The sequence below is a fragment of the Ascaphus truei genome, chromosome 9, assembly GCF_040206685.1.
Source record: "Ascaphus truei isolate aAscTru1 chromosome 9, aAscTru1.hap1, whole genome shotgun sequence".
In the NCBI taxonomy this organism is placed as follows: domain Eukaryota; kingdom Metazoa; phylum Chordata; class Amphibia; order Anura; family Ascaphidae; genus Ascaphus; species Ascaphus truei.
In genome coordinates this window covers 56109485-56127806 of record NC_134491.1, presented here as the reverse complement: position 1 = coordinate 56127806, position 18322 = coordinate 56109485, and the positions used below count along the sequence as shown (strand labels likewise).

The following is an 18322-nucleotide window of genomic DNA, read 5'->3' as shown; positions in this document are numbered from 1 at the left end:
CAGCACCTTCTGCCCAATAAATTAATAAAAAGGTCATCCTGGTTCGGCATGTTAAAACATACAAGCAAAAGGATTTCAGAAACCAGCAATTTGGGATGCCCCACAGTGGGGTCTAAACAAATGAAGACAAGGCAGGGTGAGAAGATTCAAAATCTGCTCATGATAGAATGGCCATCAAAAAACCGGAGTCAAGCACACCGAAAAAAGAGAGAGGCTCAATGTAGTGCAATAAAAAGGTCACTAGGGACAAAAAGAAGTCCTAACATCCAACGTTTCCGTGCATACAAGCACCTTTATCTCTTTAGTGAACTACATTGATCTTGTTGGTGTGCTGGCCTTGTTTTTTTTGAGACAGTTGAACAAGGTTTCCACTTAAAGATTCTCTCTGAAGTACAAGTAAATGTTTAAGAACTTTAAAAAAAAGTTTGGATGATAAAATAGGTACATGTTTTGACATGCTGTAGCAGTGTTTTATTGTCAATGTACATTTTTTTTCTGAATTGTTTTCTAGACCATTCAGACATCACTTCAGTAGTAGCAAATTTTAAACAAATACCCTTATACTTTCCACTATCACCACAATATATACACTTAATGCAAATATGGTAAAAGCATTTGCAGCACAGCATACATGATTTATAAATTACATATACCCTGTGTAAGTCCAATACCTACCATGTATAGGAGAAGAATTACACACACAGCCTACGACTTAAGTAAATTAAAAAATACTTCTGGTATTTTAAAGCTTGTACAGTTAACTCCAGGGAAGTGCCTTTTAGCTGCACACTAGTGTTTCATTTATTGCATACCTCTCTTTCGTTTCCAACTAATCCCATTACTCACATACATGGCAATTCTTCCACATTACACTCAAACCAGTCTCTTTTAAATCACATACTGCATACGCCTTCCACCTCAACACAATTTAGAAAAACCATCTTAAGTATCACTAAACATTTTAGCTCCATCATAGCAAACATGCATGAAATATGTAAGTGTGAAGACAAATGCACATTTGTATATGTAACCAAAGTTAGAGTAAGTTTATACCTCAACTAGGTCAAGGAGAAAGACTGCTGCAAATATTACAGACAAAATGGATTAACTTAATTTCCCAATATATATTGCTGGTCCTTACCATATTAAATAGATAAATTATAAAAAGAAGAAATGTAATGTTGCAGGTAATGTCTCCGTTGAGGAAGTAGACCAGCAAGGCTACAATACAAATTGCAAGCTGTCTTCATACTTGCCAGTTTCTCCACCAAGAACTTGTAGTGTTGCTTAGCTCTCCGGGCCCACCAGACACTTCCATTATCTTATAGAACAGCGGTGGTTATCTCCATGTCAGGTTTCAAGGCCATCGCTGCTTCAGCACAGGTGGGTCAATCAGTGGCTAAGTCTTTGGCAGAGTCACCTGTGCTGAAGCAGGGATAGCCTTAAAACCGGACTTGGAGATGCCCACCCGTTATAGAACAATCCATATAATAAATTAAACCCACTTGCGTTTCATGCTCACAATTTCACAGTCATTTATGCAGACCTACAAAACCCTCATTATGTCTGTTAGCAAAGAGAACGAGTGCTATAAGCAGAAGTTTTGGAAGGCTCACTGGGCAACCCAGTGGACCCATCTGAAAATGCACTAAAATCTGACCACGTACAAATATCAGGGCAAGCCAGAAACCAGCCCAAAGGCTGACATTCAGTGCCTAATATGGGTGTGATCACTTGGGTCCAGCTCCTACTATAAAAACACTGGCACTAAAACATATTACTGCTATAAGCAGGCAGAGAGGAAGTGCTTACAAATTAAACAATACAAAGCCAGTGTAAATTAAATCACCTGTGAATAATGTTATTTACATTGGGGCAGTTGCTGTGATAGCAGAGGACAGCATTTAAAATTGTATCTGCTCTACAGGCAAATGACTTGCAAAACCTTTCATTAACTTTCGCCACAAAATCTGGTGCAGGGGTTTAATGTTTGGCTTTGAGAACGATTGGCTCAGTCATACTACAATACATTGGAGCAGCTGATGACTTTTTTTTAACACAGCTTTGGATACATTTTATATATACTATATATATTTGCAAAATGCAAAGGTTAGTTTGTATTTGAAATGCTGTCCTTTGAAAAAGCACAGTTCAAAACAACATTACAACTTTAAATCCTTTTGAAATGTTTTCAGTCACGGGTTTGGTGTACATTTGTGTTATTCCAGTTTTAGGCAGGATACTGCAATTCAAATGATAGTGCACTCTTTTAAGCAAGCGTTCGCTGCCTTGGTTTTATCCGTGGGTACAGCTGTAAAAGAAAGGGAGAGAAAAACAAAATGTTACCATCTTTTCCAGGCATAATAAATAACATTACTTAAAGGCAAAAAAGCAATAATACAAACAATAGTGTGATTTAAAAAAAAAAAAAGTATCTTAAATGCATGGAACTAAACAGGCAGATGGGGAAACGCCAATCCTCAAGGGCCACCAATAGGGCCTCAGGTTTTATGGATATCCCCGATTCAGCAAAGGTGGCTCAGTCGAAGACAGCTACCTGTGCTGAAGCAGGGATATCTTTAAAACCAGACTTGTTAGTAACCCTTGCTGACTGGAGTTGCTCGTCCCTGAACTAGACGCAGGTTGTGTGATTTAATGTAGAGTTAGGGGAAAAAAAGATACCACAGCACTGCCGTCTGAAAAAGGCATCTTATCAAAGTCGTCTTGAACTACAACATTTCCACTTGGAAATGGCATAGTGAACGTACAATATAAGTATTAATAGTACAGTATAAAGCATACCCCCAGCAGGTTTTTAGGCACATATCCTTCCTTGTCATTAAGACGAGCCCACCACCACTCTGTCTCAACATCATCTTTGCGCCTTAAGATTGTAATGGCATCTCCCTCGCGGAAGGACAGTTCATCATTGTTCTGGGCCACATAGTCCCACAGACAGTACACCAACCCTTTGTTCATGACACCAAGCTTCTCTTGAACACCTAGTATTGGGAAATGGTACAGATTAATAGGACTCCTCTCCTTCACAGCTTGTTTTTGGGCACTCGTCTTGTGCGATGCACAAATTCAGTAAGCAGCCACGCTATACAGAACACTTTATAAACATTAGCTGGAATGATCATTGTAAGTAAAACAATTACTACAGTATATGCACAGAGGAAAAAAAATCCAGACCATAGTGGTAATAATGAGTGTGACAGTCAGTGTGCAGCAGTGTTATGAATGCAGTTACAAAATAATCAAAAAGGAATTGCAACAACATTGCTTTGCTGGCTTCCTTTGCAGTGAAAGATAAATATGTGCAGATTGATTACCATAAGTTCCACTTGTCTTACCATATAAGAATTGGGAACACTGAATATACCCCTCTTCCATCTCTTCGCACTTGTCTGCTGCAGTCTCAATGTCACTTATTGTTGTAGCAAAAATTGCTGCCCCGCATTCAACCAGCATTTTACAGAGATGGACACTGTTGCAAGAAGCTGCACAGTGTAATGGTGTCCTAAGAGACAAGGGGGATAAAAAAAAGACCCTTCTAAGGCATGGACTACATACTGTATGCACAATCAAAGTTCTCCACCAAGTTACAGTAATTTGTTCATAGACAGCGGATGTTTTCTGTATGCTAGTGTAAGGCCAGTCACTAAAGTCCAATCCGTTATCGTAAGGTTACACTTACCATCCATCACTGTCTGCTGCATTTACATTGACACCAAAATCGAGCAAGAATTTGACGATATGATGGTGTCCTGCACACACGGAATTGTGTAGGGGAGTGATTCCTTCATCATTGGGTTTGCTGGGATCATCAACCTAATTAAGACAGTTTGTGAGCACAATGTTGTTGTCTAGCATTATGATGTCTCATTAACACGGTTAGACACTGAAAGCAAACTGTACCTCATATATAATCCTCTGTACCAGGTCAAATTCGCCTTCTAATGAAGCATCAAGTAGTAGAGCCAACGGATTGAACTTTACCCTTAGCCCATGGCCAGTCCGTTCGGAATTGGGTTTCTTCAAATTAGTGCGTTTAATCTGTTGGGAAACCGGTCTAATTAGGGAAGCACTGGAGAATAACTAAAAATATTGCACTTTATATTGTCACTGCTTTCAACAAAACAGCAAATTCCCAGCAAATTCAACACCTAAAACAAGGGAATAACATTTGTGCACAAACACGGACAAGGATTCCTGGAATATATTCTTTATATGTTACCATTTCTAGTTCAGCGATTTAATAGATGCATAGATCATGGGATAGTAATGGAAGAGGCAGTGAATCGCCTGCATATACAATGTCTGAATCCTGCCAGCTCATGAATCTCTGCTAAACGCATTCACTTTGTTTTCCTTCCGTTTTTACAAAAGTAGTAACAATTCTAAATACTGTAGGTCAATTGATCGCCATAAAATTAAACTTGCAAAACCTTTGATTGCAATGTCGGTAGCGGTTTGCCAATTCACCCACCCCACACCAATGGTTCCTAGTCGACACCTGTGAAAAGACCAGTATACACCATCAAGCTGTGGTTGTATCACTCCACTCCTGACGGACTTGTCTGATCATCCTTTCCTACAAGCAAACTTCATCTCAGAAGCATTATATACACATGACAGGGAGCATCTGGAGATACAGATGACCATACCAAACACTAATTGAAACCGATTTGCTAGACATGTTTTGTAAAACACAAATTAAATGAGATGGACATACCGTCACTTATGAAATGGATGTTTACTTTTTAAACCATTTGCTTCTCTAGGCTATAAAAGATCATGACAATTAAATTATAGAAGGGGTCATTTGTTTTGTTCCGTTTTCCATAAACAGGTCATTTAAGCCACACAATTTTGTGTTCATTTTCCACTTGCGAAAAAGTACAAAATGTAAAGGTTATGGCCCATTTTATAATTGTATTTTTTTTTTTATAAACCAGCCTACCCTTTTTATGTTAAGTTGCCTCTAATTTTTCAAAAAGTGTTTCACTTTTAGAGATATGAAGCAGTCATGTGGTACATCCGGTTGATGCCAGTGGTTCACACATGCATACGATTTAAACGGCCGTTTCTTCTTCTGCACCATGCTGCTAGTTATTGTCAGGATACCATGCGTTTTCCCCTAAAGTAAAATTCTATCTAAATAATGGGTACCACCATTTTCTTGTTTTATACTTCAGCATCTTTTAATACATGTGCCAAGATGAGCTCATTTCCCCATACTAAACTGTAATATGTGGGGGTAAATATCTCACTGTCTTGTTGCAATGTCTGAGAAATAAACCAATGCCTGATGCTGAAGCTCTTCCAAGCAATGATCTCTTTGCCTAGGCTACAACGTTGGTGACAATTTGCCATGACATTTTCTTATGTGTATTTCAAACTTTCATACAACACTGTAAACTACTATGGGGCAAGGAGAAGTCTTGAAAGTAATGCAGAACAATTCAAATGTTGCAAATAAATACTGGTGTAAATCATGCAGATTTCACTTTGTACTGTACATAACATATAGGGAGGGTGAATTCACAATCATATCATTTGAATTACTTACAACAGGAGCCGCTGGTGCTGGGACTGCGGGTGGAGGAACTTCCTCTCTGACTGGAGAAGCAACTTCAAGTATTGGGCTTGGCATCTTGTCATTGGAAGAGACTGTGGCAGGATTATTATTGTTGTCTTCTGTTTCTGAGATCTGGTTTATTATTTCACTGCTAATCTGTGCCTCATTGATGGGTGAAGTCAGTTTATTATCATTATCATCTGATGAGATCTGTGGCTCAGGGGCAAGAGGAACAATTGCTGGTTGCATGGACATAGCTGCTTCAATGTTGCCATTAGTGTTGGTGTTGCCATTGTCAACATCTGCCAAAACGCCCATACAGGCTTGTGAGTTGCTCTGTTGATAAAAAGGTGCCACCTCTATTCCTCCAGCAAGAGTATTGAAGCGTTGATACAGTAATTTCTGTATGTTGGGTCCACTTGGACCTTCAGGTTCTGTTATAGAACTTCGTTTCTTTAGGGGCCTTGGAGCATTTGCCAGTTTTCTTCTCAGAGCCTCAAGGTCTGCATCGCTTTGATATCTCATGGGTGAGTGAACAATAGGTGTCAGTTTGGTTGGACTCAGGGGTCGGGGAATGTTTTCCACGCTGCCATTGTCACTTGATGGTGGAATAGGCTCCACTTCTTGTTCTTTGTCAGTACGGTCATTCTGTAGGTGTGAAGTGTTGTGAGGCAATGGTCCATGAAGGAAAGGTAATGGTGATGAATTGGTTGATCCAGGCTGCACAACAGGTTTTCCATATACTATATAATAAATCGGGGCATAAATATATTAGTAAAGGATTGTCTGGAACACAAATCACACCAGATGTTAGGTATTCAATAGGTGAAATCAAGTTAAGCGCAATCACAATCTGTAGTGCTGGAACACCTTAATGAAGATGTATTAAGCCATTTGTTTACATCCCAGAAAGGATGGTAGATGCAAGGAAACAGCTTGGTGAGGCAAAATATAATAACAAATTGAAGAAAATAGGTAGTTATATGAAATATGAAATGGTAAGAAGGTTGCACAATATTACAGAAAGAATGGAAAACAAGTCATATTGTCTTATAACAAGAATTACACAAAAATAGATTTGTTTTATGTTTTGATACCTTTTAGATCAAGCTATACTGCACAGAGTGTTTGACCTCCAATTGACACCAATTTCATTTTAAGAACGTTCTTGCTGGCCCATTAATTTTTTTTCAGTTTATGGTAAATCTACACTAAGGCCACTACATCTACTAGAACTTTGAAATCACAGGAATAGTTGTTGTCTATGCTATTTGTAACATATTTGTAAATTGTAGCATCTGAGGTCATATTTCTAGGAATCCCAGATTATTTATAGGGACATCAAACAATACCTTCTATAACTCATAAAAATGTGGCCAACTCACATGGTTTGCTGAATCTTGAAAACCTGACAAAATATACAAAATGTCATGCTCGTCAGAATTTCTAACTGCATTACTTTGTGAAGTTTGGAAAGTATGCCTCAAAAAGATAATGACAATTAAAAGGTAGTAAGTCAGACTTAATTACCTGCTTTCACCGATTTGTTTAAGGTGTTATATACAGCTTGCTGATAGTTCTTTGGTGGAGTCGACTGTTGAAGGTACATAGAATAAATGGAACTGGAATTCACTGTTTGAGGACCTTTCCTAGGAGATTGTGGTCTTGATCCTTTGTCAGTTAGAAAAGGTCTAATTGCCACAGTCAAAGGAGGTTCAGGCCTAACATCCGTTCCAGGAAATAACGGGGATGAAGAGGGTTGGTATGTGGGACTTGGTGGCACAGAAATTCTCTGCTGTATCAGTTGTGAGGAGCCCGGAGGGTGGATGTTGCTTGATGAAGGTAATGGAAGAGGCCTCTGACGAGTTATGGGTCCAGACCCAGGTCTTGGTAAACTTCCATCCTTCCTCCTCTCTAAAGAATTTGTAGCACTCAAAGGAGGAGGGCTCTGATACATCCCATAACTATGTGGCAACGTTTTACTCAATCCGGACATTAGTGGCAGTTTTCCAATGTCAGGAGTCTAAAAACATGACAAAGTTAGAACTAGAGAGACTTGTTTTTATGCATACAAAGAAAATAAATACAAAAAAACTACATTGAAAATGTCACACATACATTTCTCAGTGTATGGGAAAAAAAATACCAGAAGAGATCTCGGCGATACTCAAACAAAGCCACCCATTTTGTGTTGTTGAGCAGGGTATAGATATCACATCTAGGTAAGGAAAGAAAAAGAAACCTACCAATTTATCAGTGGGTCCAACAGAAGAAGAAGGCATTGGCTGATTAGCGATAGTTCCGGTTTTGAAAGCAGCGTCCATACTAGATTCCTTCCAGTCAGAAGTGCTGAGCTGAGGCTGTTGCACCACAGCTCCAGTGCTTTGTTTCAGTGTTGGCCAATTTGCATCATTCGCTTGAAATGGGAAACATACAAAAATATCAACAGGGCATATAATATATCAAGCGTTAAAAAATAAAAAAAGTACGACGAGGGAAAACAACATTTAAAGTGGAATTCTTAGCTGCTTTGCCAAAGAGATTTGCTGCGTGTAGTCATTTAAAATCTTTTGAGGTTTCACATGTAGCAGCCAAAAAGGGACCACAAGAGTGGACATTACTACTCAAGCAGGAGGCCAAGGGACCACCGCATGAATCCAGTTGTGTTAAGTAAAACCATAGCCTAATATTCACTATACAGGCAGTCCTCGGTTATCCGACACAATGCGTTACTCAAAATGGCGTTGGATAGCGAAACACGTTTTCCCATAGGAACACTGTTTAAATGAAGGTTCCATTCCTGAAGGCATTTTTAACACTAAAATACACCAAATATTTTATGCAGGCAATAAGATACGCAGCACACACATAAATTATATAGTGTATATACTGTATTATATATATAATATAACAAAATATAATAATATAATATATTATATAGTATAATATATATATTATATACACACAAACAACTTTGCAAAGCGTTGTAAGAACGATGGCTAAGCCGTTTTGGCGTTGTAAAAATGAACATAGGTATGCATTGCATAGCGTTGGATAAGCCATTCGTTGTAAAGCGAAGCGTTGTAAAACGAGGACTGCCTGTATATAGTTTACAATTTGAGCCTCTGGTACAGTAAACAATAAAAATAGCGTGTGATAATCTGCAGCTCAGATTCCACTTTTAAATGCTGCTGAATATATTTTTCAGTGACAATTATTCAGTTAATTTAACCGACAATCAAAAAAGAAAATCAAAATAAATAAATGTCAAAATTAACCCACTCGAATCGGTAAATTAAACTTTGGATTGTGAAACTGAAAATTGAGTACATCCTTTTAGATACCTCATTTTACCCTCAATAATGAAGGGAAACGATTTGTGATTTCAAATCCCAAACCCCAAATTTGCCGGTTGAACTTTTACTCTTTACGCACATTTAGCACGGCAGCAATGGGAATCGTTCTGAAATCGCAGTGATTTATTAGACAGCCAGGCACATTTCTTGCACGTGCAATTGCAGAGTGACATGCCCCATCCTCTTTAATCTTTGGATAGGTTTGATCATTAAATGTGCCACAAAAGCTCTACAGTGCTAAGCAGCTCTGTGCTTTATAAAGTTGAAAATGGGATGCACCAGCAAGTAACAGGGGGACATCAAAATAATCTGATACTGATGTTCACTCACCATCATCTGTCCTACAATCATGCCAAGCCAGCTGAAATTATTATACACTTTCCGTACCAGTGTATATATTCTCCCACCAAATAATTGCTATTTCCGTTTGCCCTACTTGTTGGCAGAGGGGGATTTTATGCTCAATGGATTTATTTATATTCGTATACCTTGGGACGTGTGCCCTGTAGGTTCTAGAATACTTGCAGATTTTCTTCCAAATAATAAATAGGACTAGGTAATGTAATAGGTTTGTATGAAAGACATTTATACTGTTCCAATCAAGTAAATGTCCTATGTTCGGATTATGAAATCCATCTCCAATGACTTGAGCACTTGAAAATAATATACATTTAACGGATTTGCCCTAGTTCTTTTTATCCAATTTGAAAAATAAAAAAAATTAAAAAAAACGTTAAATTGAAACAAAAAGGTTCATTAACCTAGAAAATGAAATTGTTAATCATTTGGGGTTTCATTTTAGAGAAGCATAATTGAGTAGGATAATTGTTTTAAAGGAAATAAAGTAGATTTGAGAGTATTAATTTAAACTATTTTAGGATCATTAGACTTCTTCCAAACACGACATACAGTGAGGAATGAGCGGTTTTGACCACTGGGAAGAACTGTAGTCAGGACCATCCAGGTCTGAGACGGTCCATGCATTGTTCGTCTTGTGTGTGTCGTTCTCTGTACAACACAAAAGACAAAAACTCACCAAATCAAAATAACACAAATCTGACATGTGTACAATGGCATGGGCCACCTGTAGCTTCTCTGGAACAGCTCCAACATGGTCAGTGTTGTTGATAATGGAGTGATTCAATGCTAAGCATTCATCTTCACATGCTAGTGCGAAATCAAGATTGCCCCAGCCCCATGCAAAAAAACAGTGCATTACTTCTGTGATGAGCAGGCTGTGCCTTTTTTCCTATGGCTTCTATATGTGGCACCATTTTGAAAAGCATAGCACAGCTGGGACACGCTATATAGCTACACAGGAACACCCCATTTTTATAGATTTTGATTAGTAAAAAAATATCTATATGTCCATTCAAGCGAGCCAATGCCATGTCTGGGAACTTACCTAGCGCTCACCCCGTAAGCACGCTGGTAAAGCTATTTGTACAATAATTGACTAAGGGTGAACGGTATTAAAAACAGGACATTTATTTTTGCCAGTATTTGTACCATAGGAAAATCAGGCTCACAAGGGAGGGAACTGCAATGCCGACAGCACAGAGCACTTCCATTTATTAAAACGTAAAAGAAAGCAGAAGATGTAGGTACAACATCATTACCAACAATAACAGACTTTTCCCTGCAATAAAAGGTTTGCTCTCACTGGCCACCGTGTGTGCACATTATTAACACTGCTGTCTGGGAAGGGCTGCAGAGCAAACCCTTTAACCTAGGGGGTTCTCAACTCCAGTCAGGACCCCCACCCCCAAACAGGTCAGGCTTTCAGGATAGCCCAGCTTCAGCAGAGGTGGCTTAATCAGTGGCTCAAATTGAGCCACTTGTGCTGAAGCTGGGCTATTCTGAAAACCTGACCTGTTTGGGGGTGAAGGGGGGCGGGGGGTCTTGAGGATTGTAGTGGAGAACCCCCTGCTGACTTTTTGTCGCCATTTGATCAGTGTAAGAGAGCAATAACCAACCCAGGGGCTTTGGGTTAATAGATAGTTGTGTAACTAAAGTTAATAGCTAACGCTAAGCCTTATTACCTGCTACTGTCCAACTCCAAACCTTCTACATGCAAATTACAACCGCCTGGAGAAACTCATTGTGCTCATCAAATTACCCAGCAGGTCTTGCTACCTAAATATTTAAAATCACTACATAAAGTCAAGGGGCTTTCGGGATCCAGTAGCTTATATGTATGCTCGCTCTGCATATTCATCCTGTTACCAAATTAGTCCCGGGCCAAATGTACAGCCATGGACAAGCGGGGGTTCAGCAGCTAATAACCAATCATGCTGCAGGAATGCTAGGACTGTCAGTCACATCAAAGAAATCCTTACATCCAGTTAAACAGTGATCTATATTAGGGAATATATACTGATATATTACATTCAGTGTGTGTGCATAAATATACACACACAAAATGTTTTTGAAAGTTGTATATTTAAAGTCATTTTGAATCTCAATATTATAATCATTCACACTTTCTCCCCTGCCTTAGGATAAAGCAAAAAGTATTTTGCGTTGTTCCCTTTAACCAAAGTGGTAGAAATGCTATGCTGCTCTGAAGGGATTTAAAGCAAAAAAGGTAGGATTTTTTTTTTTTTTAATGACAATCTGCTTGTTTAGAATATTTAAAAAGAGTTAGTGTGGTATAAAAAAAATAAAATAAAAAGTAAGAGCAATGAACATATAATATTGACTTGCTTGCAAAATTCAGCATTGTATTAGTAGAAACATTTCCTTAGCCCCATTAATTCCTCCCGAACAGACTCACAGTGAAGGGTGTCAGAGATAGCAGGTGCCTGATGGATGACACTGGGGTCAGAAGGCTGGAGAGAGGAAGTGGGAGATGGCAGCATAGGATCCACTATGATGTCTAAATCTGAAATCTTCCAGGAGCCTGGAGATTTTTTCACACACCCACTGTCTGTCTCTACTGGAGGCACAAAAGATAGAGCGCCAGCCACCCAGACATCAGGAGAGAGAAACAAATCACAGTGGGAAAAAGACAGAGGAGCACAGAGAAGCACAGAGACCACAGAGAAACACATAACAAAACAGGACTTTGAAAGAAAACAAATAAAGAGCGATGGTGAGAAACACAATAGACACGTCGGATTCGCTATAAATGTATTTTAAATGTAAACATATATTCTATCATGTAACAAACAATTATTATGTGTACATCAAGCGTAATGACATTAAGTAGTTATGGTGAATGCAGTTTGACATAATGGACATTACAAAGCCATACATTATCAAAATGTAAGAAAGGGACAAAACGCAGTCCCACAGCAGAAGAAATAAAACTCCTCCCGTTTTATTTTAGATAAAAACACTTATGAAGGCATCAGCCATCCAGATGTAATTCCGGAAACATGTCCCTATTGCTTTATAGTGATCCTAAAAAGGAACTACTGTACACCTTTGATAACCACGGCGAAAAAAAACAGTACACCTTCAACTGAGACGACAAACTGTGTACACCTCGTAACATGGGTATGGAGGCAAGATTGACAAGGTCAAAAAAGGGCTCCACCGAGTGGATCACAAAAGTCTGTTATGTGGAGATCTACTGTTTTCATACAGCACAGAATTCGCCCCAAAAATGTGACAGTGATAAGATCATAGCTTTTCATTATGTGGAGTTACTTTTCATGTAATCACAGAAAACAGACCACTCAACCATTTGTGAAGTTATTAAAGATCAGTTTGAGAAAAGATTGAACACGTGCATTCAGTTCGGATAAGATTCATCAATTTTCTGAAAAACGACTCCCCAACCAGAGACCGTGTCAGCTGACACCACCTTCTAGATCAGGGGCGGCAACTCCAGTCCTCAAGGGCAACCAACAGTTCAGCTTTTTAGGATATCCCCGCTTCAGCACAGATGGCTTAATCAGTGTCTAAGATTGAGCCACCTGTGCTGAATCAGGGATATCCTGAAAACCTGACCTGTTGGTGGCCCTTGAAAACTGGAATTGGCCGCCCCTGTTCTAGATTTTTTGCTGCAGTGATTACTTAATTCTTTTCACCTAATATAGAAACATCAACGTACCAGATTTGGATCGTCCATGTGTTCCAGTGGCAGCGAGGGAGAGAGACTGTGGTTTCACTGGATCAGCAGGCAAGGTATAATTTCCAGCACTGGGAACCTGTATGTAAGGCCCCACTGCTGCTACTCGTCCAGTCGCAGTTAAGGTTGACTGGGGTGATGGTGTTCCATTAATGCGATTCAACTGCAAGTTAAAAGGACCAATATTTCTGAGCTTGCACCTGAACCCTTTTACCACTAAACTCAGTACCTTAAATCAGGGGTGCGCAAACAGGGGACGCAGCGGTTGCAGAGGCCCCGAGCTCTTCCACAAGGCATTTAAATTAAATGCTGGGGGATCGCGTGAAGTCGCTGCAACTTCCCTTGCCCTCGGCGACGCATCAGCAAATGACGCTGCGGGGTCACGTGTCATGGCAACGTGACGTGACCCCGCGTCGACATTTGCCGCCGAAGACAAGGTAAGGAGGGGGGCGCAAGCAGAGGAGGAGAGCAGGCAGGGGGGCGCAGACTGAAAAGTTTGTGCACCCCTGCCTTAAATGAATGAGCAGAATATTGACAGGAGCTGAACATGACTGAGCAATTTCAATTCACTTGGGTAAAAATGACAAGTATTTGCATGCCACCGAAATGCAACATGTGGGCCCCTTTAATAGTTTCTTACGGGAATGTTTTCTTTTTGACGTGCCTCAACTTTTTTCTTGTACAAACGTTCACGCAGCTCGTTGATTCTCTTGTCCATTATGGCCACCTCTGTGTTGCGTTTGTTTAAGAGTTCCTTCTGATGCTGGAGCTTTGTGTTCTGCTCCTGGTTGAGACGATTCCGAATCTAAAACAAAATGTTTCTGCTGTTAACTGTTCAATGGTTTAAAAAGTAACAACTTTGAACAGAATGATACAAAATATGCTGTTTTCATTTATTATTCATAATGTAAAGCGAGTAGAGGTGGCCCACTGCTTGGAATGGTCTGTTTTTTGTGAAGCAAAGTGAAACAAACACAATTTGATGCGGAAACAAAAACACATAAGCCAAATGATGCCACTACTGGACAGAACGTGTTGTAACCCTCCCTAAACACCAATATTAAAAGGCTTTTGTGGTCAGTACCACTGATGGGTAGTTATTACTGTACATTAGAAGAAACACCTATCGAAATGAGCACCTGATCAATATCAGGGTTACTGTTTTTAGGCGCTAAGAGCCCATGAAAGTTGTATGTGTAAAGTAATCAGTATAATATACAACACAGTACAGTCATTTTCAAAGTGTAGAAGAGTAAGGGTGTGCGAGACTACGCACAGATTATAAATACAAAGAACAACTGAATGGGAATGTATCAGAAACACCCTGAAATCAAAAGGCACATTACATTTAGCCTGTTGAGTAATGCAATATCATGGTTATGCTGAAGTAGCTTTGAGGCAAGGGGCTGATCCATGTAGTGGCAACTGGTGGTCACCTGGTTGGCCAGAACCCCAGGTTGTAAAAAACAATAGGTGTCAGGTTCTCAGGGGAGGGTTTGTGTCTTAACTATTATCCAAAGTGCTCAGTAATCCCACAGGTGAATCGCTGAATTTTACCTGTAGCTCTTGATACAGCTTTTTCAGTTCCAGTGCAGCAGGTCCAGTCATTTGCCCATTGTAAGCTTGGAATCCATTTAACTTCCCCTTCCGCAAGTCCTCCAACTGCTGAGTTAGCTGCTCCACTTTTAGCACAGCGGTCTGCAACTCCTGCTGTTTTTCTTGAAACATGTCACTAATGTTTTCAATTTCAGTAGCTGCAAATGTAAAATGTTACAAAATATGATGCAAATCTAACAACAAAAACTTGTGGTTTATTAGCGTTTTGTCAGCCTGCGAGGCATTATGTGACCATAGTATTCATTTAAGGAGAATCTCTAAGACTTATTTCATACATTATTCATCTTAAAGCAGCAGTTCAAGCTGCCGTTCCCCCCTGCCCCCCCCCCTTTAATATGTGCATCAATACAATCCACACAATAAGTAATTGGCTAAGATGCCAATCGGCGAAGATTCAGCTCGGGGGTTCACTAAATGGCTGTCAGTGCAGTACAAGAGGACCAAAGATGCAAAGTTCTGTGGGGAAGATAATGTGACTAGGCTGCTTCTAGATAAAAATTGGAGCACTGCTAGAGAGAGGGCAGGGCTCAAAAAGGGGTGTGCCAGAGCCTGTTTCAAAAGAGGAAGGGGGTGTGACTTTGTAAATGGCTGCTATAGAAACAAATATGCTTGTTACATAATATATTAAAAATGTCAGGTTTTTTTAATGCTACAAGTATTTTCTCATAGTGCAGAACTGATATAGACATAGAGATCGATATAGATATATAGAGATAGATATATTAAAAAAAACACACGTTAGATATTGCTTGATCGGCAGCTTTAATGGACTTTAACGAAATAAATGATAAAATGTACACTCTTTAACCATTCAGTACTCGGCATACATGTGTACATGGAGTGCTGCAATAATTCCCTTACAACTGCAAAATGTAATTTATTTTTCTTATTTTCCTTAGGTAGGCATCTACGGAAAGTATGACTTTGTCATTTCTGTGTGAACTTTGCTTCCTTGTTTGATAATGTGTTAATGTTTTGTATGTCCCTCTGACCGTCAAGGGGTGAAATGCCATGTGCTTTTCCTGTACAAATGCTTAGTTGTGATACTTTTGCTGGCAATATGACCGCTGCAATTTTCCCAAGGTTACATACAAGATCAGGAAGATGTTCTGATTTGTAACGGCACTAGTCAGATACCTACACAGATTGCCATTCATAACTTTGCTGTAGTCCACCTGGCCTCTCATGGCTCGAATCTTCTTCAGCTTGCTCTCCTGAGTCTCTACACGCTCTTTGAGTTTCTGAAGCTTTTCACTCTCAGAAACAGTCTGCAGCTGCCTCCGTTCCTGCTGTTTCAGATAACGTAAACGCTGTTCCTGCCAAAACAAGGAGACACCGTTTATTTGGCACAGGAAGGCTGTTTTTGTGAGCTAGCTAAAAAACAAGGCTCTGGGGTTTGTCTATTTGGAAAAACAATAAACACGATTCCCCACACATCTGTGCTGCTTCCTCTGCTGTTCATTTCCTACGGCCTGAACCCCTCTTCCTGATACTGTAAAATGGTTCCCCGAGGTCTAATTCTAGTCTTCCAAAAGTAAGCAATGACAAGCAGATGATATGAGCAGTGCAGAGATAATGAGCAAAAGTTAACGTTGATAAACACACAGCAGAGAGTTGCAGAGACACTCAAAAGGGCCAACAAAACAGCACCAAACCCCAACAAGGGCACGGAAATATCCACGTCAGTACAGTTGGCACTGATACAACTGCACAAGAATAAGCAATCAAAAAACAGCCGGAGTACGATGGGAAGGAACTGCCTAATGTTAACAGCACTGCCTCCATTTCAAATAGTTGATCAGAGACTCTGAGGGTTATTCACTGGCCAGTTTCTTTCCAATAGTGCCTGGATCAGCACCATCAGTGTAATGAATAGCCCCCTCAGTCCATGCTGGCTCTGGCCTTGGCTAAGTTGCATCATCTCCCTGGGCCAGAGGCACCAAATCTTTATATGTTACTCAGAACAGGAATTTATGGGGCCTGAAAAATATTATACACCGTGTCAAAACATATACAAGTATAATCATTATTTCACAGTCAATATCCTCTGTAGCTGGATGAGCCTGAAATGCACCCCACACAGGGGTCACAATATTTGTCAAAGGTTGCAGTAAACAGTGAAACATGGGTTCAATCATTTCTCTAGCTTTTTTTGTGCGTGCAATTCAGTTGCTTTTCCCAATTTCTCCAAACAAGCAACACTTCAGTTGACGCAACTCCACTCACACCAAGTAATATGAAAGGTGCGTATGCTGTCTGAGCAAAGGATACTGCAGTTTCCAAACCATAAGCTAAAATACATGTCAGGATATAAACAATATGGACTACAAACTAACTAACTAATAACACTCTGTATCAGCGCTTGATCCAACTATCAAAAGTGGAGTGATAATATACACTAAACAAAATATTTGTAAGTGCAAAAAATCAAATAAATCAATGTGTAAAGGACCAGCTGCCAAGGGGACAGCAGACAATAGACAGTTCCAAATCTAACAAAACATAATACATATACAAAAAGCAATATCCCCGGCGCTAGTGCGTTAATGTCCACAGTACCATATTCCAAAAGACAGTCCTTGGTGGAGAAACAGTCCTGGCAAATGGGTGAATTAACCAATAAAGTTCTGAATGGATTAGATGGTCCTCAGAAAGTAAATCCAGATGGTCTCCTGTTTTGGGTAAGCCTAGTGCGCTGTAAAGTGTAGTTTATGCACTGATGAGTTTTTAAGATGCCTTGAAGATGGTCCTTTTGATTTTTCTGAAGCGCTACGAATGACTTTCACAATATTCTCTCGATTCTCCTTTCATGCCGACATTCATATCGTGTTCTTGTCTGTTTGCTCCTTCCTCACAGACAAGAACACGATATGAAGCACTAGGCTTACCCAAAACAGGAGACCATCTGGATTTACTTTCTGAGGACCATCTAATCCATTCAGAACTTTATTGGTTAATTCACCCATTTGCCAGGACTGTTTCTCTACCAAGGACTGTCTTTTGGAATATGGTACTGTGGACATTAACTCACTAGCGCCGGGGATATTGCTTTTTGTATATGTAGGATATAAACAATGGCAGACATTCTTACTGATTGCCACATATAAATCCAGGTTTCATATATATATTTACCTTTGCAACCAGCATCTGTTGCTGATTCTCAATCTGCTGCTGTTGTCTGGCAGCCATGTCTTGCAGTTCTGAAAGTGTGAGTTCAACACGCGGATTTCCAACCTGCATGGAAACACAGCGCACTTATGAAGACATTTTACAAACACGAAACAGACTCAAGAGTCATAAAAAAGATGCAATATACAGGTTATGGTACACTGCTTCAGAGACAGCAATACATAGATGTGTAACGTGCTATAAATTAGTCAGGTCCTAAAGGAATTATATTCTCTTGTCCATATCCAAGTACAAATATTCACATTTAAAAAAAAAAAAATGGGAATGTCTATACAGATCTGTCTTTTCTATTTTACTGGAGTGTGATTCCCTCAATGCATAAAGTATAGCAATATATAGCATATGGCATCTACATCTTTTATATTTACATTTTGTTAACAAAAAGTGAGCCTCACAACTCTAGTTAATATTGCCAAGAAATACTCAGTCCTCAACTTATTTTTTTACAACATGGATTCAAGTATTGCATATTACTACTTCTTTAGTAGGGGTTGGTGT

The 18322-nt window shown here is 39.6% G+C and overlaps 1 protein-coding gene across 13 annotated transcripts in view; it reads right to left on the bottom strand.

Moving 5' to 3' along the window:
• Positions 1-448: 448 nt before the first annotated feature.
• The window catches only part of PPP1R13B (protein phosphatase 1 regulatory subunit 13B), a 66493-nt gene continuing 48619 nt past the window's right edge, over positions 449-18322 (bottom strand). For 9 of the 13 annotated variants that reach the window (XM_075614962.1, XM_075614961.1, XM_075614967.1 and 6 more), the window contains 14 exons: positions 17768-17869; positions 15777-15951; positions 14576-14772; positions 13659-13823; positions 13001-13181; positions 11717-11878; positions 7831-8000; positions 7115-7607; positions 5576-6327; positions 3922-4059; positions 3701-3834; positions 3357-3523; positions 2803-3002; positions 449-2311 (listed from right to left, as the gene is read on the bottom strand). In XM_075614962.1, the coding sequence (XP_075471077.1) occupies positions 2270-2311; positions 2803-3002; positions 3357-3523; positions 3701-3834; positions 3922-4059; positions 5576-6327; positions 7115-7607; positions 7831-8000; positions 11717-11878; positions 13001-13181; positions 13659-13823; positions 14576-14772; positions 15777-15951; positions 17768-17869 (3078 nt within the window). In that variant the 3' untranslated portion in view covers positions 449-2269. Of the gene's footprint in view, positions 2312-2802; positions 3003-3356; positions 3524-3700; positions 3835-3921; positions 4060-5575; positions 6328-7114; positions 7608-7830; positions 8001-9849; positions 9949-11716; positions 11879-13000; positions 13182-13658; positions 13824-14575; positions 14773-15776; positions 15952-17767; positions 17870-18322 lie in introns of all 13 variants that reach the window. The other 4 variants (XM_075614958.1, XM_075614960.1, XM_075614966.1 and 1 more) reach the window with 4 other exon arrangements.